At 40.3% G+C, this 24,815-nt stretch overlaps 2 protein-coding genes across 2 annotated transcripts; both read right to left on the bottom strand.

Moving 5' to 3' along the window:
- Positions 1–29: 29 nt before the first annotated feature.
- LOC311254044 (uncharacterized protein) lies at positions 30–2,795 on the bottom strand. The gene is made up of 5 exons (XM_084384472.1): positions 2,561–2,795; positions 1,263–1,391; positions 968–1,161; positions 158–305; positions 30–86 (listed from the first exon to the last, which is right to left on the bottom strand). The coding sequence occupies exons 2-5, from the start codon at positions 1,365–1,367 to the stop codon at positions 60–62; spliced, it is 474 nt and encodes a 157-aa protein (XP_084240598.1). The 5' UTR covers positions 1,368–1,391; positions 2,561–2,795; the 3' UTR covers positions 30–59.
- Positions 2,796–8,640: 5,845 nt separating this feature from the next.
- Positions 8,641–22,994, bottom strand: LOC311254043 (uncharacterized protein). The gene is made up of 10 exons (XM_084384471.1): positions 22,843–22,994; positions 22,407–22,480; positions 18,494–18,564; positions 17,436–17,542; positions 13,703–13,849; positions 13,437–13,579; positions 12,555–12,639; positions 11,596–11,764; positions 11,430–11,508; positions 8,641–9,132 (listed from the first exon to the last, which is right to left on the bottom strand). Exons 2-10 carry the CDS (start codon positions 22,409–22,411, stop codon positions 8,916–8,918), a joined length of 1,023 nt encoding a protein of 340 aa, XP_084240597.1. The 5' UTR covers positions 22,412–22,480; positions 22,843–22,994; the 3' UTR covers positions 8,641–8,915.
- Positions 22,995–24,815: the final 1,821 nt, after the last annotated feature.

Genomic DNA, 24,815 nt, shown 5'->3' with positions numbered 1-24,815 from the left:
AAAGAACAGTTTACTTGAGTTTATTCAGATCCCTATTAGCTGCAGCAATTAATCTATTCTTACTGGGGTCTGACCATACCATAGTGCTGAAAGAGAAATCAATATTATCAGCTAGCAGCTGAGTGATTAAGGGAAAGAGGACAATAAGCCAACTCACATGTGTTGATGATGTTTGCAGGTATGGCTCCCTTGCTGTGTTATTTCTGTAGCCTGCCAATTTCTCCTGCATGAAAAGAGTCAAGAAAAACTCTCTTCCGTGGTCCACTCGTATTTGGTCCCACATTCCGTGCTGTAGGACAGCACTTCTGCAAAACAGCAATACACAAGTGTTACAGTTATCGACACTATTTCATATTTGTGTTTACATAAGCATTGTTGAAGCCAATTTTCACTCTTGGTTACTGACAGCATTGTGTAACTGTCACCATTTAAAAAAAAATATATCAGTTTGTTTCTTCCCAGATAAGGAGTGGTAAAAGCACAGCTATGATAAGCCAATGTGTTTTACTTAAAGCAACCCCAAGGAACTTTTAACTGGTTATGAACCAGTTTCTGTTTAATACTGATGCTTCCATATGACCTGCACCAGCAAACGAGAGCATCCGTGAAAAGATTGGTTATTTCTATATAGAGAGAGTAGAACTGGTAATGCCTCTGAGAGAGTGCTGTAATGGTAATGCAACAGAGATTGAACTGAACACGGATGTGCGTGGAATCAGAGTCAGAGAGATACAATGTTATAACTATTTTCTGATTATTTCATGTTCTAAAGCATAAATAAACAAGTCCAAACCTTCGCACAGCCCTGTGGGAAACATTTAACAAGAAAAATATTTTTTACAGCACGCAGCAGCGGCACTTGTGTGCACACATGAAAGTTCTTGTTGGGGCTTTAATAAATGCCTAACAATTAAACAATATCTACTGTTTGCAACTACATTATGGAACATAGAGCACAGAAAGTTACCTGTACACCTCTTGATATATTGTCAGGTTGTTTTTCACAGGCATAGTGGAATGGCTGACAATTTTACTGGAGAAACCGTCAACAGAAAGGACATGGGTCACCCCGAACATCACCAGTTTTTCATTCTGATCGATGTTTAGTTTGTGACCCGTGTACTCGGCACTGTATGGCACTGGATTTAAGTTTCTTGATCTCTGAGAAATCAAGCAAAAAACAACAAATAAGAAAAAAAAAGTAGGGCATTTTCACAATGACCTACACTACAAGAATCCTATTAGCGTTTCATAACACCTACCTGATGACGATCTGCATGATATTGCGGGTTAATATGTCTGAGGACACTACCAACGCGCCCCTCTGATGCTCTGATTCCTTTTGAGGACAGGTAGCCAGTCATCATTCTTCTTCCGTATGATGGTCCAGTCTGAAATTGAAGATGAACATGCATTCCTTTTTTGTATTCCTATTACAAACCACTTATAATACACACATTATCTTCTTTTGGACAGATTTTTATCCAAAGGTTATTGCAAGCATTTAAGGCACATTTTTCGAGGAGTCACGTGAGCATGCTGAGGACCATGGACGCCTAGAATGGAGCTCCCAACAGAACAACCCTAAACCTCGAACTATGATAGATAGAGTGTACTCTAAAGTGATAAAAGTGTGATTTAGAACTTTCCTGTGGCACGGTGTAACAAATATAAGTTTTAGATGGCAACGGGGCAAAGTCATCAGCCCCTTAGAATGCTGCAGTCTTCTTTCTGAAGGCCTTAGACAGCTCTCTCCATCTAACCGTGGTTTTCACTCTCACTTTAACAGTCAGGAGCACAGCACACCAAACTAAATGTCTGAGGTTTAAATAAGGCAAGTCTCCTTCAGAAAGCTGAGTAACAATGTTCAGGTCATGTGAAATTGACCAGGTCAAAGGAAATTTTCTGAGGTAACCCTGGATCTCTAGCTGACCTCGTTTAACACTAACTTATTTCGAAAAATGATCAATGTCCCCAGTCGGAAAGGGGGTTTTCTAAGTTTGACCACATGATCGATACAAAGCTGATTGACAGCTCGACCTTCTCAGAGTTTGTTCAGTCATTCTCTGAGTTTGATTGTGATGTGATAATACGGCCTGAAGTCGACACCCGGTACTGCCACACTGAGCTACAGACCGGTGAGACGTCTCTGCCTCTGTTAACGTTCACCCATGAGAACACCTGTCGAGGCGGTGCCGGTGTCTACCGGCCTGACCAGAGCTCAGACTGACCGGAGACCGCGGTGGGCCGAGGAAATGTTCTGATTGACTTGAATGGGAGTGAATTGCTCCGGCGCGCGGTCCGGGTCCGGTTCGACAGATCCAGCAGTAGCCTACTGGTGAGTGACAGCATAATCATGCTGCCTTTGGTCTGTGCATTCAACATGTTTATTTATTTTATTCAAACGGAACAATATATTGTTATAGCCTAGATTTAAAAAGGCAAGATATCTTTGTCCCGCTATTGTTGTGCTCGATAGATGGTGAAGAGTGGTTGTCGCTGTTTTCACGAGGTTGTTGTTGTCGTCATAAGGTTGTTGTCATAGAATGGATCTGTTTACCTAACAGACGTCTGTGTGCTCCGTTGTGGCCTTCAGTATTATTGAGCTCTTTGCTGCTCCCCATCCCTGTTCTCTCATTGCTCTGAGCTTGGTTTTGTCAGCTTATGACGTGGAATAATGCATACTTCATTTAGGCTCATTTAGTGCATGGATCTGTGAGGAACACATCAGTAACAAGAGAAAGCACTGTCGTTTTTCTGGTATGCAGCCTTTCTATTAATTGGTGGCGCACACCATTTTTTTTTTACATGTACAAACGCCACTGGTCACTACCTGCATGTGCACTGCAGCTATCAATCATACAAATATAATGGAAAATGCTGTTGCTTACCTCATTAATTGCTTTAGCAATCTCGCTCTCCAGTTTGGAGTCCTGCACCCGTTCTCTGCCTATACCGTTTTGCGCGCAAAATCGCCGAATGTTTGCTTTGGAAAAGCCTTTGGTAAGTCCACATTCAAGGTGGAGATGACTGGAAATTTCTTCATCAGAATGGCCATGTCTGAGCATATTTTGAATTATTTCTCGGTAGGGTGACAAACTGGACTCCATTTCATCTAACCGTTGTTGTTGTTGTTCTTCTTCTACTTCTTTTGCTTTAAGGCCGGTTTTTTCACATTCTGTCATGCGCAAAAGCAATCCGCCAAAAAAAGTTGGCGCTTTGAGCGAGCCCCGCGAGCCCCACCGTCGTCTTCCCCTCCAGGTTTCCCGGCTTTGCAGGATCGACTGAATAAAAGGGAATATAACTTCACAAACGCAATAAGCCTAATCGTCTGATAAAATGGAGACATATGTTCTGTACAGAGGGAACAAGAGAATAACACTTAAAATGGATGATATGCGTGTGGACAGGATCGCCAGCATTTTCCAGGTAAGTAATTCAAACTTGCTACCTTAACTTCGCCTGTCTGTACCGTTTTGAGAAAGAGACACCGAGCATAAGAAATAATGCAAGTGCAATAGTGCACATGAAAAGATATTATCGATACTTTTGACAAAGTAGTTGCAAAATATTAACTTTTTTTCTTTTCGTTTTTTCCCCTTCTAGGTCAGCATGGCTAGCCTGTATATCACTGATGCAGCCAACGTTGCAATTTTTCCAATTGAGAGTGGGTGTTTCAGCTCCCTGGACCTGTGTAACCATGGTCATTATGAAGTTCATGGGGAAGTTGGGGACACTCTAGGGACCCCGACAGCCCCAGCCCCAGCTCCATCGCGGCAATTTGGCTTTCGCAGTAGTCAGCCTGTGACTACTGCAAACATGAGCATGCTGTTGAGATCAGTGAGCACGGCTCGGTCATTTCAGAGGTAGGGAGGCATTGGTGTCATAGATTAATGTGCTTATTAAAATGGTAGTAGTGCTCAAGTTTTAATTTGCAATCTCCTTTTAGTAAGCAAAAGAGCATACTGGATGTAAGCAACTTCTAAAACACAAGGTACAGAGCCTTGCGCTTTAAAATTGTTAAAAAATACCTAATGTACACAAGTACACACAAGTAAGATAAGACACAACACTTGTTGTAAAACACCTCACAGCTCTGTCAAGATGAAACTCTGAAATCAAAACCTTACAATCCTTTGTAAAAATGTCATTCTAGCAACAAAATTATACTGTACACATGTGCCATTTTGATTAACTTTCAAATCAACAGCAACACACTGATGAACTTTACACAAGACACTTCAGTCTTTGTTATTTTTAGTGCTATTCTCCCAAACAATTCTGTGTGGCGCTCAAAAGTAGAATTTCTACAGTAATCAGCTGTAGGGTTTTTTTCCTTCTATGTGGATCTTACCACCTCATTCACATCACACACAATTTCCTCTCTGGCTAAACGGGGGAAATATCACCTCGTGTACCAAATCCAACTTGACCAAATTGACCACACCTCAATTTCCTTACATGCCTCTTACATTGCAGAAGATGCATGTGGGCATGTGCTTGCCGATCATATACCATCCAGGGCCATGCTGAGAAGAATTCTTCAATTGGGTTCAGAAATGAGGAGTAATGGAGGCATACTGTAACACTATGTATAACATTGTGAAATTGTCATGGTGTGTGAACCGGTCCTGGACCTGAGCAGCCCGTTGTGAACTACAGCGTAACATTATCCCATATGCCAACAACCCCGGCTGCTCAGGTCCGTCCTGTACATCTACATGATATCCCACAACTACCTTTTCTTCTGGGTCTCACTGCCTTTATGTTTGTCAAAAACATGAAGCCAGTTGACAAAAAACGTGTTACCTGAGCAGGCTGAGCTCTATTTGCTGTGCTACAGGTCAGACTGATTGGTGTTGAGTTTTCTGTGTTAGTGTTTTCAGGTGTGTGCAGAAATATGTTCAATTACCAGATGTGTTTTACATTTTAAATACAATGACAACAAGGTATTTCAATGTTGAGTGATGTGTCTAATGTAGGAAACTGTGTGCAATGTTCTGCAAAAAGTGTGTTGAAGAATTGCAAGCAAAGTGTAAAGCAGAAAATGTGTTTAAGGTATTGTCACTATGTGTTTGAGGTATTGTTACAAGAAGTTTTGGTTTTGCAGCTTTGATCTAAGCATTCGCTTTTTGAGTGTAAGCAGTTGGCAAGAACTGTAAGCACTAGCTATTGGATGTAAAACTCCCTATTTATAAGAGAAGGTGGAGTAGTGACAGATGATCTGAGTATGCTGCAGGTGTGTTCAATTGTAATGTGCCTCAAGTGTGTGTTGAACTAATATTCAAGTCAGCATGCGTGGTGCATTCAGAGTTTTACATGGGCTCACACTTTGGTCTGTTTGGACAACTAAATCACTGTAGTGTAGACTGCATGTTGTTATGTGGTAGTTTGGTTTGCTTCACTGTTGTTTTTGTATTACAGGTCCATTCATGTGTCAGAAGTAATGGAGGGGAAGCTTGTATCAACAAGGGTGGTTATAGTGAGATTTACTGAAGCAGAGGCAAGTGTATCTGCCATCCTGGAGAAACTGAAGGTGGCCATGGGGGACGATGACAACTACATCCTAACCGACTCACTCGGCAATGCAATTGTTGAGTCAGAAGGGACAACTGGTGAAAAAAATATTTTTAAATTTAATTTTCATACTACATACTGTATAAATGCCAATGGTCTGAAAGTATTGACAGTATAACAGTGTTTACTCTTGTTAAAATCTCTCTTTGTGTTTTTACTCTGCATTTCTCTCATAAAGGGTCTTCGTTCTGGAGGCAGAATGCCCGAAAAATCCATGCCATTGAGAGTACCACATTCCGGCAATGGCATCGTCGACGATCAAGTAGCAGGTATTGTTTAGATAACAAAACATATTTTTTCCCCAACGCCTCACAGCAGGTCCTGGGTTTGAATCCTGGCTGGGGCATGACCTTTCCATGTGGACTTTGCACGTTCTCCCTGTGCCTGTGTGGAGTTCCTCCAGGGGCTCTGGTTTCCCCGACTATTAAAAACATGAACATTAAAGGGATATTCCAGCGTACGTTTAACCCATGGTCTAACACACCGTCACACTGAGTAAGACCCCTCCTCAAGAGATCAAGTCTGCCAACCGCTAGCTTCTCTAGTTGTAGCAACTTCAGCAAAGACCGCACGATAGCAAAACACTGCAGTCTATTTCTCCACAAGCTCAAAAAGCCTATCATAGCCACAAATAATGCTCAGAGCAGCACCAAACTTCAGCAACAGCACAAATAGGATCCCAGCCCATAGTACGATGCGTCAAACATATGTTAGCTTTGCCTGGTTTCTATTGAAGAGACGAAAACACAACTCACCCACTCATGGCCACTGAAACTGAATGTTTGTGCTGCCAGGAGTTGGACATGTTTTGTCAGTGCCTGGACGCTATGGTGGACGAAATGGTGGAGTAAGTTGCTACATAACGTATAACTGGAGGAGAGTGGGTGAGTTGTGTTTTGGTCTCTTTTCAATAGAAACCAGGCAAAGCTAACAGATGTTTGACGCATTGTATTATGGGCTGGGATCCTATTTGTGCTGTTGCTGAATTTTGGTGCTGCTCTGAGCGTTATATGTGGCTATGAGTGGCTTTTTGGTGGTGGTTTCTTGGTGGAGGAATAGACAGCAGTGTATTGCTATCATGCGGCCTTTGCTGAAGCTGCATGGGTTAAACTTACGCCGAATATCCCTTTAAGTCAATCTATGTCTCCATTTCACTCTATCTCAAACGTTCCTTGTCATAGCTTGAACTTTTACAATACAGTCATTCTCAAAGAAACTGTTCACACAGTTAAGGAAATATAAAGCTATTTTCAGATATTTTCCATCATGTTATCATTTATTCAGGGACTTTTTATTTGCTAATACCTATCTGTGCATACAACTAAATTCCAAAAATTATTAAATTATTTCTCAAATGGCTGCAATTTTTTTTGATCTGCTAACTATATGCAAAATGTGCCAAATATAGAAATGACCATATCCAAATGCTGAGGGACAATGTGGAGGAACTGCTGGAGGCATCCCAAGGGCTGGATGAAGTTACCAAGAAGATAACTGACTTAGTGACCGTCAGCCGTGATTTGTCAGCAGTTTTGCCTGAATTCAAACAGGCATTCATCCGTTTGATTTGCAGAGGTACTGTTTCCATTCTGCATATTTGAATATTGCTCAGTGTAACACAGAAGTAATCAAATGTAGTATTAGAGTTAGTGTTTGAGCAGTTGTTTCGAAAATTATTTAATTTTGTCTTTAAGTGACAATTAAGGATTTAGAAAAATGAAAAAACACTTGAAAACAGAAAATGATTTCAGGCAACAATACAGTGAGAGTCGAGAATCCAGACATTTTTTTTCAAGAACTATTGCTCTGTTTTGTTCAACCAGAACCCTTGGTCTTTTTCAGTTGGAACGTAACAACCTATATGACCTTTGCAAATTTGAATGGTCATCAGTAATCACACTTTACTGTGTGTTAACTTCACGGTGGCAAAAGTACACTTCCAATGATTAAGTTGAAGTACTGATACTTGTGTAAAAAAAATAGTAGCCAATTCTACTTCTAAACTTGTACTTGCATAAGTACAGAGCCTATAAAGTTCAGGCTCTGAAATGTATTCAAAAGTGCAAAGTAAAAGTACTGTAACCCTGTAAAGGACGGCTCCATATGCATATATTTTATTAAAGCAAAATATAAATGATGCCAAAATAGACATCAACATTTGTTGCCTTGGCAGAAGCTACTTCTCAAAAGTCTGACTCTCATTTCTGTTTGCAGTGTAATGTGCGAGCTCTAACTTCTACTAATAATTATTCATTAAAACTACCTTAAGTTATGATCCCAGTACCTGAATTTCATAATGGAACAGTGTAATCTTTCTCTAAATTGCCAGTTTCTTTTTCTGAAGTTCCAATCTAAAATCAATATCAATATTTAAAATTTACATGTCCTTTTTTTTTTTTTTTTTTTTCCCAGATACAATGACTCAGCCGATGTTCTCATCCTGCTGTCGGACCCTGGTGGGGTGTAAAGTCTGCGTAGAAGAATGGAAGAACACGTCAGATCACTGCCTCAAGTGCAGGGATGACCTGCCCATATATACAGAGGTAGCTGGACTCTCTGCAGCGCTGGTCAGCTTGAGGTCCCTTCCGTAAAGAAGACTAGGCTAGCTTCCTGTATGGTAGTTGAAAGTGTGTTTTTGTGATGAAATGTGTTGGTGATGTTTTTATGATGTTTTAATGTGGCCTTGTTAATGTGTTGTTTTGGCAGCTTAGTATAACTACAGTACAGTACCTGTAGATGCATTCAACTTTCCAGATGTTTTGTTGACTAGAGTGGGAGAGGAATCAGGTTGTTTACTGTTTGCTGTATTAAAGAGACGCTGCATTAGGTTTCAAGTGACGAACCCAGTTGAGAACTTCAAAGTAAAAGTGTGCTACTGCTGCAAAATCTCTCTTTGCTTTTGTTTTTTGTGTTTGGAAATTACTTTTAATGATGTTAACTAGATCTTATAAATGGCCTAAACACATCAAATTTGTATATACCCTATATAGTATGACTTGAAGAATCTTCTCTTCAACTATTTATGTAGTCAGTCAATGATCAAACTAGTAGCATGAATATGAATTACAGTCCAAGCGGGTTAGGCAAGGCAAGGCAAGGCAATTTTATTTGTATAGCCTGTTTTTACAAACAGTTTGTCTCAAAGAGCTTTACATAGCATGAGCATCATAACAACATCCTCTTCCCTTAAACCCTCACATCCACTGAGGAAAAACGACCAGGAAACCCTTTTAAAAGGGGAAAAATTAGAGAAACATCAGGGTGAGCAACAGAGGAGGGATCCCTCACCAAGGACAGGCAGACGTGCAATAGATGTTGTATACGGACATGAAAACAGTTTATAACAGAGAATATGGAAAAACATGGAAATGGTTGACAGGAGCTGAAGAAGGCAGCTTCTGGTGGGCAGGAAAGGCAGGGAGAGCAGGCCAGCTTAATGGGAGTAGTGGGTGGCAGACTGGGTTGTGAACAGGGAGGGCAGGCTGGTTTAACAGTGGGGGGGAAGGGGGGCGATGCAGTCGACGGTTGGTGCAGAGGGATGGAGCTGTGGAGAATCTGTGGAAACAGAGAGCGCAAGACGCCAAGGCCAAACGACAAGGTGCGAGAGGTGAGGGGGGGGTGTCTCTCTACTTAAATGTAATTAGAGTGTCTGCCTCTGACCCATGGAGAGAGCTGGTTCCACAGTAAAGGAGCCCAGTAACTGAAGGCTCTACCTCCCAGTCTGTTTTTAGAGATGAGTAGAAGTAAAAGTACCTGTGTAAAAAACGACTTTGGTAAAAGTGAAAGTACTGATCCAAATATCTACTCAAGTAAAAGTAAAAAGTACAGGCTCTGACATGTACTCGAAAGTATTATTAAAAGTAAAAAGTATCTCTATTGCACAATTCACTGGAAAGCGAATAACCACACGATAATTTATCTGGAATCCATTTCATCAATGTTATTGTTTGAACAAACATTGTTCACTTAAGTTTACCTGCCGAACACAAGATGTATCCTAATGTACTTTACTATAGTCAATCGTAGGCATTTGTATTGTACACTTCAGATTTACACATCACACTTCTGAACATTAAATCTTGGACCGGACTGGCTTCTAAACTGTGGTGTCACAAATCATGCTCGTAGGCCCAACTCTTAATCAACTTTTTAAATAGCACATCAGGCAACAATTGTTTCTCACTGTACAGGTGGTGTGTCATTGTGAGTGGCCAGGGACTACGTATGAAAATACTGTGTCCCTGCCAAATAAAATAAAAATGAAACAAATTTGCACACTGTGTAACCCTTCACAATTATGACGCGTGCTCCTCAGATAACAGTAACTCACTGTTTACACTTACAAGACACATGCTCGACCCCCCTCTCCAAAATATATGCAGTGTTTCCTCTAGGATTTCCCCCTAACCCGTTTTTAGTCTGTACTTCCAGGGAAAGTATGCTCTACTTTCTCACAAATTTCAGGAAGGCATTCTCTACTGGTAGAGTAAGGACACCTCCTGAAGAGTGATCCAACCTACATGTATGAAACCCTCACATTGCTGTACTTAGAGTAGCCTATGGATGGGAAAATAGCACCTGCCATGTGGTTTCTGCGTAATTAAATAATAATAACATTTAATAACTCTCTGAATGACTCAGTATTGTGCATGTAAAGATGTCTATTATTACATTACTGCATTGTTTGTGTTTTGTCCTGGGATGACAATACAAGACTTCCATGAATGTGCATTCGAGAGAGGTAAGTTTGCTTTGTATTCCAGCCGGCCTGATATGAGCAAATTTCTATACTATAGATCCATTTCATAACATGTTCCAAGTGATACAATTAAGTAGGCTATAGGACAAAGCATAATACATCCCTGGCATGAGTGAAGCTTGCCTGCTGACATGTAAACAAAAATGACTGTCACAACTGCCATGAGCAAAGAGCAAAATCATTTGTTTATAGTGTACAGTAGCCTGCTACTGTACACTCTTGGTCATTGTACAGAGTAGACAATATGATTTGCTTGTACAGCACCTTAAAAAACTCACTGTAGCCTATATTCATAGGCACACCCAGCCTCACTTTCAATATAACACACTTGCATTCTGTAATCACCGTCAGTAAATAATAATATGGAAACAATATAAAATATCTTTCAACAAGAAAAAAAGATGCACAATGTTCAGCTGTCAGAAATTAAAAACTAGCCTCATCTCTTTTCATATTTGGTTGTGATCACTCCTATTCCTCAGCTCTCTCAGCTCTCAGCAGCCCGCGATCGCAGCTCCTTTGATGTGAACGCGCACAGAGCACAAAGCTCAGAGCCGGACAATGACCACCATCGTGATACAGTTAGCTCTGACCGGGGCTTTAGGTTTTGTTGAGCCGGGTTATGAACACAGAGCCTGGAGATGTTGAGCCTCCTTCGTAGTAAAGGCCTGAGGTCTACTCTTCATGTAACAACTGCGCCACCTCGTGGCTAAACATCAACTGCACTGAAGTCAACAAAACTTCATACGTTCTCATTTTCAAATGATTATGAATACTATTATTTTTATTTGAAGCCGGGTCAGTCTTGACTGTGGGTGTTGGGGACCTCTGTGTCTGCTAGTGTCTATAATACAGCAATATTTTTGTGGACATTATCAAACAGAAGAACTTTTATTTTGAAAAGCACAGGGCAAGGAAGCACATTAGCCAGTCAGAGGACCCGCCCACCAACGGAAACAAAATATTGAGTGGTAAATTCGTTTTGTAAGTGAGAACCAAAAAACAAGAAAACGAGCTGAACTTTTGATTTTCGTTTTTTGCCCCAAAACTGCTTGTGTCAATTATTTCCAGAAAACAGACTGATAAAACGTACCTTGGTCCTCTACCTGGCTGAGAATTGTTTCTCAACCATTCTTTTATCTGTGACGCACGTTCGTCTGATATGGTACATTCTGTAAAAAAAAAAAAAAAAACAAGTTGTCAGTCACTATAATATGGATGTTTTTCTTCATCAAATAATTTTTCAGTTCAATAATTACCTGGTATGAAAGCCCTTGCAAGAGCACCATCATCTGGCGTTTGCGGCGCTGTCTGTGCCGTGCTCCGCGACCTGCTGGTTGATCTCAGCCTCTTCCTGATGTTACGCAGCCTTTCCTCCAGGAATCCAGTGGCTGGCCTGTGGCTCCGTCCTGGGGTGTACCATATTTCCTGCCAAGACATCAAAATCTTTGATGAATAGAGATGAGGCACGTTTTGACTTTGACAGCGTGGGCTACGGTTAGAACAGGGTTTGTCTGTACGTCTGTCTGTCCTCAGAGAAGTAGACCAATTATTGTTCCTGCTGCGCAGTGCATAACACCGGGCATCAAACAGCATGGAAGCGTTTCTAGGAGGAGTGAGCTGGATTGTGTCTTTTAACTGAATGTTTTAGCATTTAAGCCCAATTTATGGTTCTCCATGCTCCATTGCTAAAAACAGCAGACCTACAGGCTCACAGCGCGTCGCGGTCGTGACTTCCAGCCACATTTTGCCCATTTTAAGACAATTTAAGGCCTCAAATTCACGATTTTTTAATTAAGACTTTTTAAGGACCTGCGGGAACCCTGAACAAGGAGAAAAAAGAAATTGAGATCAAATGAGCAAAAAAAAAAAAAAAAAAAAAAAAAATCAAATGGAATGTCAGTTTCAGGATCGAACTTGAATTTAGTAACCTATAAAAACACCAAGATTTTTTTAAAATTTAGATAGTGATGTCACATGTACGAACCCTAGTGTGTATTCTTTGGTGAGGATTCGCCAGAAATAGGAGATCTACATTGGAAATCTAGCAAAAACAGAAGGGGGCCTAGTATAGAGCCCTTGGCTGACTCCAGTTAACCAAGTAAAGTTTAAATTAAAAATCGAATTGGATTGTGACCTTAAAAATCAAATTGAATCAGTCTGAGAATCATGACACCCCTAATAAATATCTCAATGACCTTTTTCAAAAAACACTCACGCTGCCACTGCTTGATGAGTCTTTCAAACTGGGAAATGACTGAACCAAACCCGATGCCAGGGCCTTTTTGGTCTCTGTCGTAGGACTGTAAAACAGAAAAAACACATCACACAGGTAAAAAGTGAAAACTAGATTTAAATGGATAGTTTGGATTGTAGGACATAAAGATGAATGAAATACTTACAGTTAATATAGGCAATGTGAAGGGATTAATTTATAACCAGAGTCTCGTGTTCAAAACTAATTGCAGTTGTATTGTTGACTTATTTCTTCTATAAAACCGCTGTGTCCCTTCAACTAGGCACTATTTTCTGTATTTGCTGTGCAACTTTTATCAATGCACATGTGCATGCAAAACCTGTGTAAGGACACATTGTGCTGCGGTCACCCGCAGGCAGGGAACAGCGGAGGTGCATTGATAAGTTGCATAGCAAATACAGAAAATTGTGCCTAGTGACAGCATTTTTTAGAAGACATAAGTCAACAGTACAAATGCAATGACTTTTGTGGAGTAAACGTAGACTAACCAAATCAACTTTGAACACAGGACTCGGGTTATTAATTAATACCTTTCGCATCAACTATATTGACGGTAAGCATTTCATACATCTTTCTTTATGTGCTATAATTCAAACTACCCCTTTAAAGTACTGCTGAAACATGTGTCTTATCCAAAAAGAATTGCTGTAGCAATTGGAAAAGTCGTTGGTTCTTCCTCGCAAATCTAGGTCAATGTCAGACCTCAAAGTAGTGTCCTGTTTTATCTCAAGTGAAATGAAAATAAACTACATGTTATAATTTTACTTTTCAAATGAGAATGTTGGTGCATTTAACAGGAACCCTATTCAACATAAAAAAAAATAAAAAAATCTATTTAAGTACTTCGCTCCAAACTTCTCAATGAGGTGCGACACCAAGATACGGACGAGGAGACGTCTCTGGCTAGTTGTGATGACATTATCCTCATCAAGGCCCTCAACAATTTGCTTGCCATCAGGTAAGCCTGTAAGAACCTGCCGGACATCCTGAGAAAGAAGAGACATTGCAGATTTAAAATTCAGTTTTGTTTCTAAATTTTGGCTTTGATTAATTGCCCAGCCTAGTGTTGAGTAAACAAAGTGACACCCAAGTCTTAAAGTGGAACTTACAAAATGTGGAATGACGTGTATTGTCTGTATCAGCTGATTCTCTGGTACCAGAGCTGCTGCTTGTTCCTCCATGGGGGTTGGAGGAGTGGCAGTTGGTGTGACATCATAGATTGTAGGTGGGATAGCAGTCGCAACAGCAGGTTGAACCTACGCAGAAAATCCAGGTTAATATAATAAACAGTGGTGGCCACCTAGAATAGCTGGCTGAGCATCAGTAATGTAAACTAGACTGCACTCTCCGCTGGTCGTTACAATACATTTGGAAACCTATGTGGACAGTGGTGCAGCACACTTTTAGAGGGTGCACATAAAAGGTGACAAGTTTGCTTTCTTGGACCATGCAGGTGTCTTTAAAGAAGTGACTTCTAAAACATAACTGTGGCAGTGATTAAGACTGTATATGGAGCATATAGACATTAAGTGATTAAACAAAAAATACTTACAGTACAACTTATCACATCCCAGTAGTCACTTAAAGAACATCCCAGTAGTTCGGTAACGTCATCCAGGGGTGATAGTAAAAAAAAATCCTGAGCCTGAACTTTTTTTCCCTGGGAGATAAGCGAGCCCCTAAACCACGATGTATGCCGTGATCAACACGATTGTCAAGCGGGATCCAGGGGTGTGATTCCCTGGGACAACATTTTGATAAATAGTCCATTAAATTAAATATTTTGATGACTTTTGTGGACATAAATGTACATTTTTCAGACATGAGATGAACAAACCCAATACAAGCCTATATTACAGTAGCATCTTAATTGTGTAGAGCATCAGAGCTCTTGGGACCCTGGGCCTGGTAGGCCTGTTCAGTATTAAATCGGCCGATTATAGCCCGTTTGAGACTAATCGGTAATCGGCCAAAACTCGCCGATTGTCGCCGATATTTTCAGAAATAAAATGCAGGGAATAAGACTTGGTTTTACTTTGAAAATGTTCCCCCATTTGAAAAGATCCCCGACATTAGGCTATTTATCCTGTAGAGGGCGCACCGACCTCATGACAAACTCCGCAGGCTGCAGCAGGGACGCACGGAGGAGAGTGGTCCGCCTCAACGGTAAATAAACAAGTTTGTGAAATAAACAATAAGTCAACAAGTTTCAATTCAACCCACTTCACGATGTTCCCCGCTGTGTTGGTCTCGATCACGCCGAGTTAACGTTTAAGCACTATGTAATATGCAAGCTAAAGTTAGAATTAGCCATCTGCTATTAGCCTTGCTACACATATTAGCCGTGCCAGTAACGGTAGAATAAACATAACAGTACACATTACGTAATCGACTAGCTACTTCTCTCACTGAGGCAGCTGCATGTCTCCAGATAAGACCGGAGCAAACTGAGTAACGTGAGTTAAGACGGGGAGGCACCGACCAGCGGAGGGGAGGGAGGGGGGCGAGTAGTTGAAAACGCTTTTCTGGTCAGAGTTTGATTCATGATAAATCCGTGGTATATTACTGAGATGATCAGTCGGTCTTCCTGTCGGCGTAAAGAGCAGTAGCTAATGGTGCCTTGTTGTAGGCCTAATGTTGGATGGTTGTCATGTTAATATGCTGCTTGACTCAGCAATAAAAAGGATTTGAAATTATTTTTCTGCCTTTTATTCTTTGTAGAAGTGTCTGAAAGGCTCAAAAGCAGCCATTTGTTAAAAAAAAAACAGTAAATATGTAGATATATTACTTAAATTAAAATTTTTTTAAAACTTTATATAAAAATAAAAAAATCGGCCGATTAATCGGTTATCGGATTTTTTCCCCCCTAAATCGGTATCAGCCCCAAAAAGTCCTATCAGTTGGGCCCTAGTGTTTTGGCCGTAAATGTAGGTGAGGATAGAGCTCCAGGAAGAGAGAGTGATGCTCTTCAATGATTTTGCTTAAGCACAGTGTTGCTGCTACAGTAAGCGAAGGAGAAAAGATGAACTCCATGCACAAGAGGAGGAGGAGTAGAAGTTCCCAATGCTTGTTATCCATAGGGATAAGGTCACCTATCATTGGCGGCAGTAACCTAAGTAGGCACCACATTTGAGATGCTGACTGCCGTATGGAGCCTTCAGGGTTTCTGAGATCACTCTTGCTTATGACAGAAGGTTTGTTACCCTTATCACAAAATCCATAGTCAAAGCTTGTTATTCTGTAATTAAGCTTTTCTAGTGTGAGATGCTTTTGCTCAATTAGCGAATTCAACACAAGTTTGAATTCATAGGGCCCCACCCCTTCAAGTACATCATGCATGATGTCAACTGCCACATTGTCTGATACATGGTAAAAAGACAAGTTGTTCAAGACACTGTCTCTTTTCAGGCCTGTCTGGGAGGAGTCAGCTGTACGCAAATCTGCCTCATAACTATTGCGATCACGCAATAGTGCAGGATCTTCCAGCGTCATAGACCTCACCCCCCATTTATTTACTTTGCAGAACCGACACACATAATTTCCACTGAAGCTTTCAATGTAGCCAATGCAAGCCCAAATTGTCTCCAACTACCTGGACCACTGTGAACTTGACAACACCTTTATACTTGGGGGTATCAACAAGGATGCCATCACTCTCTAGGCACCTGATCTCTTCCACGATCGGGCGTAGGATTGCATCAAGGCCATAGGTCGCTACTTCATCAGATTTGTACACCGCTAAAAGGAACTGTGACTGCAAACTTGATAGCAGGTCTGGTGGCAAGCTCTTCAAGATGAAATAAATAAGTCCTAACTTGTGAATTCCAATCTTAGAACCAAGCGGATTTACTATCTCACAATCATCTTGGTAAATCACAAGTGGGATTGAAACCTCGTTCTGGAACAATGGATGTGTTTTACAAAACTCCCCATCAAAAACATCCTGAATTGCATCACCCTCTCTGCGCTGCCATTTCAGCATGGCCTGTAAAATCCCGGGAATTTCAAGAATCTTGGTCAAAAGGCTCTTTAATGGAATACGGTGATATGAATCAGGAACTCCAACTTGCTGGACAATGCCAGTGGCAGAGGCCGTTGGCTGAACATAGGAAACCCCAGACAAAAGCTCCTCAACTGGCTGAATGAAGTTTCCAGATTTAGCAAAATACTGCATCCGTTTATAATCTGTCTCCATTCCTTTGAAAGGCTCAGCTGCTTCTGAGAACTCCACCCCAAGCTCTTCTACCTCTGGGCTTTGATCAAGACCAAACTGACGAAATAAAGACATAGTCTTTGATTGCAGTCTGCTGACAATATTGCTAATTAAACTGGAGGTATGCTGAACCACAAAGTTTAAGTTTGAGTATGTCATAGAAGATTTAGATTTGGGCTAAAAAGAGGGCCACCCGATTGGTAATGCCCTCTGGCTCTAGTTCATCCCAATCCTCCTCAACTTCCTCATCTCCCTGTGCTGGCTCCATTTCAGCATTCAGCATTTCAACATTCTGTACATAAACAGGTGGGGCTGGACCTTCAAAGGGGTCATCAAGAGTATTTCCAACTTCATGCTCCTTTTCCAAGTGTCTTTTAAATGACCACATGTAAGAAAATGTCCTACCACAACCACTTTCACTACACTGGAAATGTGTTGATGCCGAGTTTACATGGTGTACTGCACGTAAATGCATAAAAAGACTCTTGATACCCCCTGAAATTTGCCTTTTGCACTTAAAGCAAGTATATGCCATCTTTCCAAAGAAACTATTAAATACTCAGAAATAACAGTGTGTGGAAAACTGAAGAATTGAGCCTCTCACGTCTACATTCATCTCAACTACTTACAAGTCCTCTAAATTTTTTGAGGAACTTGAACCTAGGGCCAGCTCTTGGGATCAACTGGTTGATGGTAGCCTCATCTAAAAGAAGAAAACTCTCATCAATTCCCTCCTCTGAAAGACAAAAATAGAACACAAAGACATCTTTGTTTTTACAACAGAGGAGCAGAAAACAAAAATGTATGGCTAATTACATGGAAGCTATAGTAATAAACATGCATATTCCATCATTTATTTTTACAAAATAGAATGAAGCACTGAAAGCCTACAAAAGACATGTGCCCTATTCATTTATTGGAGTCACTTTGACACATTACATGGAAGCTATTGAAAAAAAAGAGGAAATTATATTTCATAAGAATTTATACAAAAAAGGAATGCAGTCAACTCCATGATTGTCCAGATTATCACTATAGCCCCTTTCACACAATACCTGACAATTACGGACATTGCCCATTAGGGCAGTATGTGTGAACGAAAATGTGCGTATCAAACGGCCGGGACCTGTATTGGACATTTACCTGCAGCCACCCTAGTGTGAACACAGTATTACACAGGTGAGCAGGGCGGGCATGTTGATGATGTACAGTATCTATCATGCCACTGGAGGGAAATACAAACTTCCACCGCGGAAGAAGGATCATTTAACAACTAGAGGCGATAAGAACAATACTATCCAGCTGCAGCCCCGGAAAATGCCAAACTGGCGAGACAACGAGATCCGCAAACTCCTGGCAGTGAGGGCCGATGCCAAGATAGTTCCGCAAATCAAAGGGACGGCGAGGGACTCATGTCCGCAGCATACTTTCTGCGACATGCCCTGCCTCCTGCGCGCGCTTCACCCAGCTGACGCCGCTTGCCTGAATTGAACGGTATATTTCCAGTGAGTGTGAACACGCCTATCATGGACAATGTGCGGTTGTGTGCTACATGTGTGAAAGAGTATAAACAGGTGTTGTTCGTGGCTGATTAAATGGAAATTGTCTGTTGTTCATGTCTGAAAAGGGCTTATGAGTAGCAATGCAGACATGATATGCCGTGGATGGGGGGAAAAAAAATTCTTACCTTTAAATCTTTCTATAAGGTCTGTCAGCTGCCACTCTGTCAAAGTGTTGATGACAAAGTTGTCCATTGATCTGAAACAAACACAAAAAGAGCTTAAGCAAAAATAAAATTGCTATTGTATTAACTATTCAGATATCACTATTCCAAAAGCAATGCAAACTAGCAGCATAATGTAATCCAATGTGAAGATAAAAAGCTTGTTTGTGGGTGAACAGTGAACACAGCCATTTTATTTAGCATCACAAAATATAGAGAAACCAATCCTCCCTCTCTCCCTTTATAATTCATATGATAAATTGCATACACGTAAATTGAGCTAAATTTACATCACTATAACAATCACTATGTTTTTACTTCACAAGAATATTAGTCGCTGCTCACAGCATAAATGAAGGGCACCACTGTGTTTTAATCTCATAGCCCCCCTTCACTCAAGTGGCCCTTGTCGTTTGCCAGGCAGCCATTGTAAATAAGAATTTGTTCTTAATGAGTTACCTGGTAAAATAAAGGTGAAATAAATTTAAAAATAAAAATGTTATTAGTGTCTACAACAGATTAACCAACCATTTTGAGGAGATATAGCATAGATTTGATAAATCATTACTTGGTTTTATATTGAAAACATATACACATTTTAAATAGCTTACTTTAAATGCAAATAAATGCATTTAGTCAAACGTATCAGGTTCTCTCACTGTTTTTATATACTTTAATCAGTCAAACACTATGCTATGCCTTCACATTTTAAAAGTTTCAGGAAAAATAAGTGTATTATGATAAGGAGGAATTAACATTGCAGGCTCGTTATTTCTCTCAACATCCCTTTTTAGTCATCTTGGATTAGCCTTGTGCTCTGTGTTTTCACGACCGACAGCAGGTATTAGCCATTCAGGGGCAGAGTAGGGCCGGTGTCGTGCCAAAAAGTGATCGTCTGCCAGAATCTGATTTCCGGCCGCGGGAGCGCGCACAGCAGCCCGTTGAGCGGTAGCGTTTAAACGTCTGGTTTTCTCTGGATGAAACGGTCATGATATGCAGATACACACAAATGTACGTCCGCAATTATAGCAAAGGTATGTGTCTTAGAAAGTTTAACGTTTGTTGTTACGTAATTATCACAACTGTGGCCAAAAGAAGTGGAGTTTGTAGCGAAATCAGGCCTGACAATTACGTGATAGACATGTCCCTATGTGCTTGGTATGTATGATGCCTTTGTTTAGCCCTGTCTGATGAATTAGATTGTAATGAATGTGATTTATAGGTGTGGATTTTCAATAAAGAAATGATCACTTTTGCAATTATCCTCGTGACTCTGCATTATCTTTTATCTGATCTGGGCTCTACATTTGCTTCCCATGTTTGGATGTGTCTTGTACATCTAATATTCTTGTTTATGCCTACTATTTGGAGACAATACTATGAAAGACATGATTCGGGAGGGTTACATAAGCCTATAAAATAACAGTTTTCACCTGCCAAAAACTGATTGAAGGCATAGTAGAGCTACTGAGAGGTTATTTCTGCCTAAATATGACTTGATCTCATTCTTAAGCTTCATAATATGAAGATCTGAGCTCACAGGACAGCTTGAAAATCTTTTAAAGGACCATTACAACAGAAAATGGGCCTTTTCACCTGCCAAAAAGTGATTGAAGGACATATACAGTTATTGAAAAGTTATTTCTGCCTAAATATGACTTGATCTCATTCTTGAGCTTCATAATATGAAGATCTGAGCTCACAGGACAGCTTGAAATTCTTTTAAAGGACCATTACAACAGAAAATGGGCCTTTTCAGCTGCCAAAAAGTGATTGAAGGCCAAATACAGTTACTCAAATGTTATTTCTGCCTAAATATGACTTGATCTCATTCTTGAGCTTCATAATATAAAGATCTGAGCTCACAGGACAGCTTGAACATCTTTTAAAGGACCATTACAACAGAAAATGGGCCTTTTCAGCTGCCAAAAAGTGATTGAAGGACATATACAGTTATTGAAAAGTTATTTCTGCCTAAATATGACTTGATCTCATTCTTGAGCTTCATAATATGAAGATCTGAGCTCACAGGACAGCTTGAAAATCTTTTAAAGGACCATTACAACAGAAAATGGGCCTTTTCACCTGCCAAAAAGTGATTGAAGGCCAAATACAGTTACTCAAATGTTATTTCTGCCTAAATATGACTTGATCTCATTCTTGAGCTTCATAATATAAAGATCTGAGCTCACAGGACAGCTTGAAATTCTTTTAAAGGACCATTACAACAGAAAATGGGCCTTTTCAGCTGCCAAAAGGTGATTGAAGGACATATACAGTTACTGAGAGGTTATTTCTGCCTAAATATGACTTGATCTCATTCTTGACCTTCATAATATGAAGATCTGAGCTCAAGAGACAGCTTGAAATTCTTTTAAAGGACCATTACAACAGAAAATGGGCCTTTTCAGCTGCCAAAAAGTGATTGAAGGCCAAATACAGTTACTCAAATGTTATTTCTGCCTAAATATGACTTGATCTCATTCTTGAGCTTCATAATATGAAGATCTGAGCTCACAGGACAGCTTGAAAATCTTTTAAAGGACCATTACAACAGAAAATGGGCCTTTTCAGCTGCCAAAAAGTGATTGAAGGACATATACAGTTATTGAAAAGTTATTTCTGCCTAAATATGACTTGATCTCATTCTTGAGCTTCATAATATAAAGATCTGAGCTCACAGGACAGCTTGAAAATCTTTTAAAGGACCATTACAACAGAAAATGGGCCTTTTCACCTGCCAAAAAGTGATTGAAGGCCAAATACAGTTACTCAAATGTTATTTCTGCCTAAATATGACTTGATCTCATTCTTGAGCTTCATAATATAAAGATCTATAAAGATGTATATGTCCTTCAATCACTTTTTGGCAGGTGAAAAGGCCCATTTTCTGTTGTAATGGTCCTTTAAAAGAATTTCAAGCTGTCCTGTGAGCTCAGATCTTCATATTATGAAGGTCAAGAATGAGGTCAAGTCATATTTAGGCAGAAATAACCTCCCAGTAACTGTATTTGGCCTTCAATCAGTTTTTGGCAGGTGAAAAGGCACATTTTCTGTTGTAATGGTCCTTTAAAAGATTTTCAAGCTGTCCTGTGAGCTCAGATCTTCATATTATGAAGCTTAAGAATGAGATCAAGTCATATTTAGGCAGAAATAACTTTTCAATAACTGTATATGTCCTTCAATCACTTTTTGGCAGGTGAAAAGGCCCATTTTCTGTTGTAATGGTCCTTTAAAAGATTTTCAAGCTGTCCTGTGAGCTCAGATCTTCATATTATGAAGCTTAAGAATGAGATCAAGTCATATTTAGGCAGAAATAACCTCTCAGTAGCTCTACTATGCCTTCAATCAGTTTTTGGCAGGTGAAAACTGTTATTTTATAGGCTTATGTAACCCTCCCGAATCATGTCTTTCATAGTATTGTCTCCAAATAGTAGGCATAAACAAGAATATTAGATGTACAAGACACATCCAAACATGGGAAGCAAATGTAGAGCCCAGATCAGATAAAGATAATGCAGAGTCACGAGGATAATTGCAAAAGTGATCATTTCTTTATTGAAAATCCACACCTATAAATCACATTCATTACAATCTAATTCATCAGACAGGGCTAAACAAAGGCATCATACATACCAAGCACATAGGGACATGTCTACAAGGACGAAATTTTGATTTCAGAGGTGGGGGGGACACAAGTTCTTCTAGTTTTCTATTGCTACTTTTAAGTTTACTGTTCCCTTTTTTGGTTTGAATGGTTGTAAAGCATGTAGCAAAACATTATCACCCAATTCTGTGTTTCACCTTGTTAGTCAATTTTACTCCAACTCAGTACCACCAATTTTACACTTATTTTTGGAATATATGGTAAACAGACCTCATTTCTGCTCTTCCATCTTGTGCTCCTTTACTGCCTGAGCATCTACTGACCCCTGGCTGCTGCTGATCCAGCTAAGATAAACATAACAAAAGGTGGAATATCTATGAGCAACTTATAATTTAATTAATTACAATAATGACAAAAAATATTGCCAAATTTATGTCACTCCCTCCCCACTGTGAGTTCCTGACCCAGTTAATGAACTCACTGCTTAGTCGCTACTACTTCTTACCAATAAAATAATACATTTACACATTTACACAGACTTTTTAGTACAGCGGCCTCAATATAAAACTGTACCTGGCCAGTTTGACAAAATATATAGATGCATGGTGTTTGAACTTTGAAAGCTCTGATACAGATTATCATCACCCTAACATTTGTCACAATGCTTAATCTCATGACTAACATATGTTTATTCTTTCAACCTCACCTGTGAGCCTCCAGCCTCTTCTCCTACATCTCCTCCAGCTTCTCCTCCTCTACCTCCTCCAGCCTCTTCTCCTACATCTCCTCCAGCCTCTCCTCCTCTACCTCCTCCAGCCTCTCCTCCTGTATCTCCTTCTGCATCTCTACTATCCGTCACCTGACAAAAATATATTGATGCATGACATGAACAGTGGGACAATTTGGGGAGCAACAATCATCAATTTTGATGATACGGTTATAGAGGAAAAAACTTAGTTTCACAATTATCATGAGTTTGGACGTATAAAATCCCATTTGTAATCTGAGGTTTTATTGTATTTTTCCCTAAATCTTTCATTGTTGGTGTTTTTTTAAAACAGTTGCTGCCTTTCAACATAAAAATAATTCATGAAAGTGTATCTCTTTGGCATTAAATATGAGCTTTTTTTTAATCTTTGCATTGTTGAGGCTCTACAGTTATAATAATAATAATAACAATAATAATAACAATAATAACAATTAATTTTATTTATCAGCACTTTCAATACAACTCAAAGACACTTTACAAGATTATTGAGAGCTTTGTAATTGATGAGGAGGATGTTGAAGTGGATATGCTGCTTTATTGGGAGCCAGTTGCAGGATGGGTGTAACGCATGAGTTCTAAAGAAGTCTCTTATGTCCACTTTTCTTTTTCTAGACATCCTGGCTGCGCCTAATTACCAAACACACATACACACGCACACACGTACGCACGCACGCACATGGACACCGATTCAAACGTTAATGTAAATGAAACCTCTGATATTACAATCCTTCTAGCTGACGTGACCCAGGCAGAACAAATGCCCAACTTACCGCGGCAGATTAATAAGGACTCCTGGGCAACTAGCAGACCGGTGTGCAAGCAAGATGGAGTGACAGCGGGGACGGCCAATCACACAAGAAACGGCTGAGCCAATCGAGGAGCTTGTGGGCGGTCTAAACTAAGGGAAACAGGCTTCAGCTTGAGCGGCCGTTTTCTGCTTGGTCCTAGTGCTTGACGCGTCTCTGTTTACTATAGCGTAACATTGTTTTTGGACGGTAAAAACTGCAGGGGACCAAAACGGCCTTTTGAAAAAGTGCAGGGGACATGTCCCCTGTGTCCCCCCCCCAAATTACGTCCGTGCATGTCTATCACGTAATTGTCAGGCCTGATTTCGCTACAAACTCCACTTCTTTTGGCCACAGTTGTGATAATTACGTAACAACAAACGTTAAACTTTCTAAGACACATACCTTTGCTATAATTGCGGACGTACATTTGTGTGTATCTGCATATCATGACCGTTTCATCCAGAGAAAACCAGACGTTTAAACGCTACCGCTCAACGGGCTGCTGTGCGCGCTCCCGCGGCCGGAAATCAGATTCTGGCAGACGATCACTTTTTGGCACGACACCTGTCTCTGGGCAGAGAGGAGACCATAGCAACGGTCTGGTCAAAAACGGATAACGACCATAATCCCATTTTTCGCGCGTTTATTGATAGCCGGCTAGCAAAGCAACTAACTGGCGAACTAGCCTGTTAGTTAGCAAACCAGTTGAAAAAAAAAAAGTAGTAAGCAAACCAGTTAGCTAGCTGGCGAACTAACTGGCAAGCCAGCGAACCAGTTAACTGGCGAACTAGCCTGTTAGCTAGCAAACTAGTTAACTGGCGAATTACCTGGCTAGCTAGCAAACTAGCTGGCAAATTAGCCTGCTAGCTAGCGAACCAGCTAGCTAGAACTCAATATACATGACCATATGCCCATGGGCATTATGAACTAGTTTCATTAATTCACTCGGTAAATGGCTGAGACCAAACAGATAAGCTGTGTGTGCTTCCATGAAAACGGCTAAATGGCTAGCTACGTTTTTAGCCAAACCGACCAACTAAAGATACTACTTTAATAGGTAACGCAACACGGACAATGTGAATTAGATATGTAGTGTGCACAAACCTTTTATTATTGATTTGC

The sequence above is a fragment of the Pagrus pagrus genome, assembly GCF_965226575.1.
Source record: "Pagrus pagrus genome assembly, contig: HAP1_SCAFFOLD_193, whole genome shotgun sequence".
NCBI classification, from domain to species: domain Eukaryota; kingdom Metazoa; phylum Chordata; class Actinopteri; order Spariformes; family Sparidae; genus Pagrus; species Pagrus pagrus.
Note: the sequence above shows the minus strand (reverse complement) of the source record. Positions and strands in the feature narration are given on the sequence as shown.

Coding starts and splice junctions, on each gene's coding strand:
- LOC311254044 (XM_084384472.1), bottom strand. CDS start 1,367: ATGATGACTGGCTACCTGTCCTCAAAAGGAATCAGAGCATCAGAGGGG. Junction 1,162..1,262: donor ATCATGCAGATCGTCATCAG/GTAGGTGTTATG, acceptor TTGATTTCTCAG/AGATCAAGAAACTTAAATCC. Junction 306..967: donor ATATATCAAGAGGTGTACAG/GTAACTTTCTGT, acceptor GCTGTTTTGCAG/AAGTGCTGTCCTACAGCACG.
- LOC311254043 (XM_084384471.1), bottom strand. Junction 13,580..13,702: donor TACACGTCATTCCACATTTT/GTAAGTTCCACT, acceptor CTTCTTTCTCAG/GATGTCCGGCAGGTTCTTAC. Junction 12,640..13,436: donor ATTGAGAAGTTTGGAGCGAA/GTACTTAAATAG, acceptor TCTGTTTTACAG/TCCTACGACAGAGACCAAAA.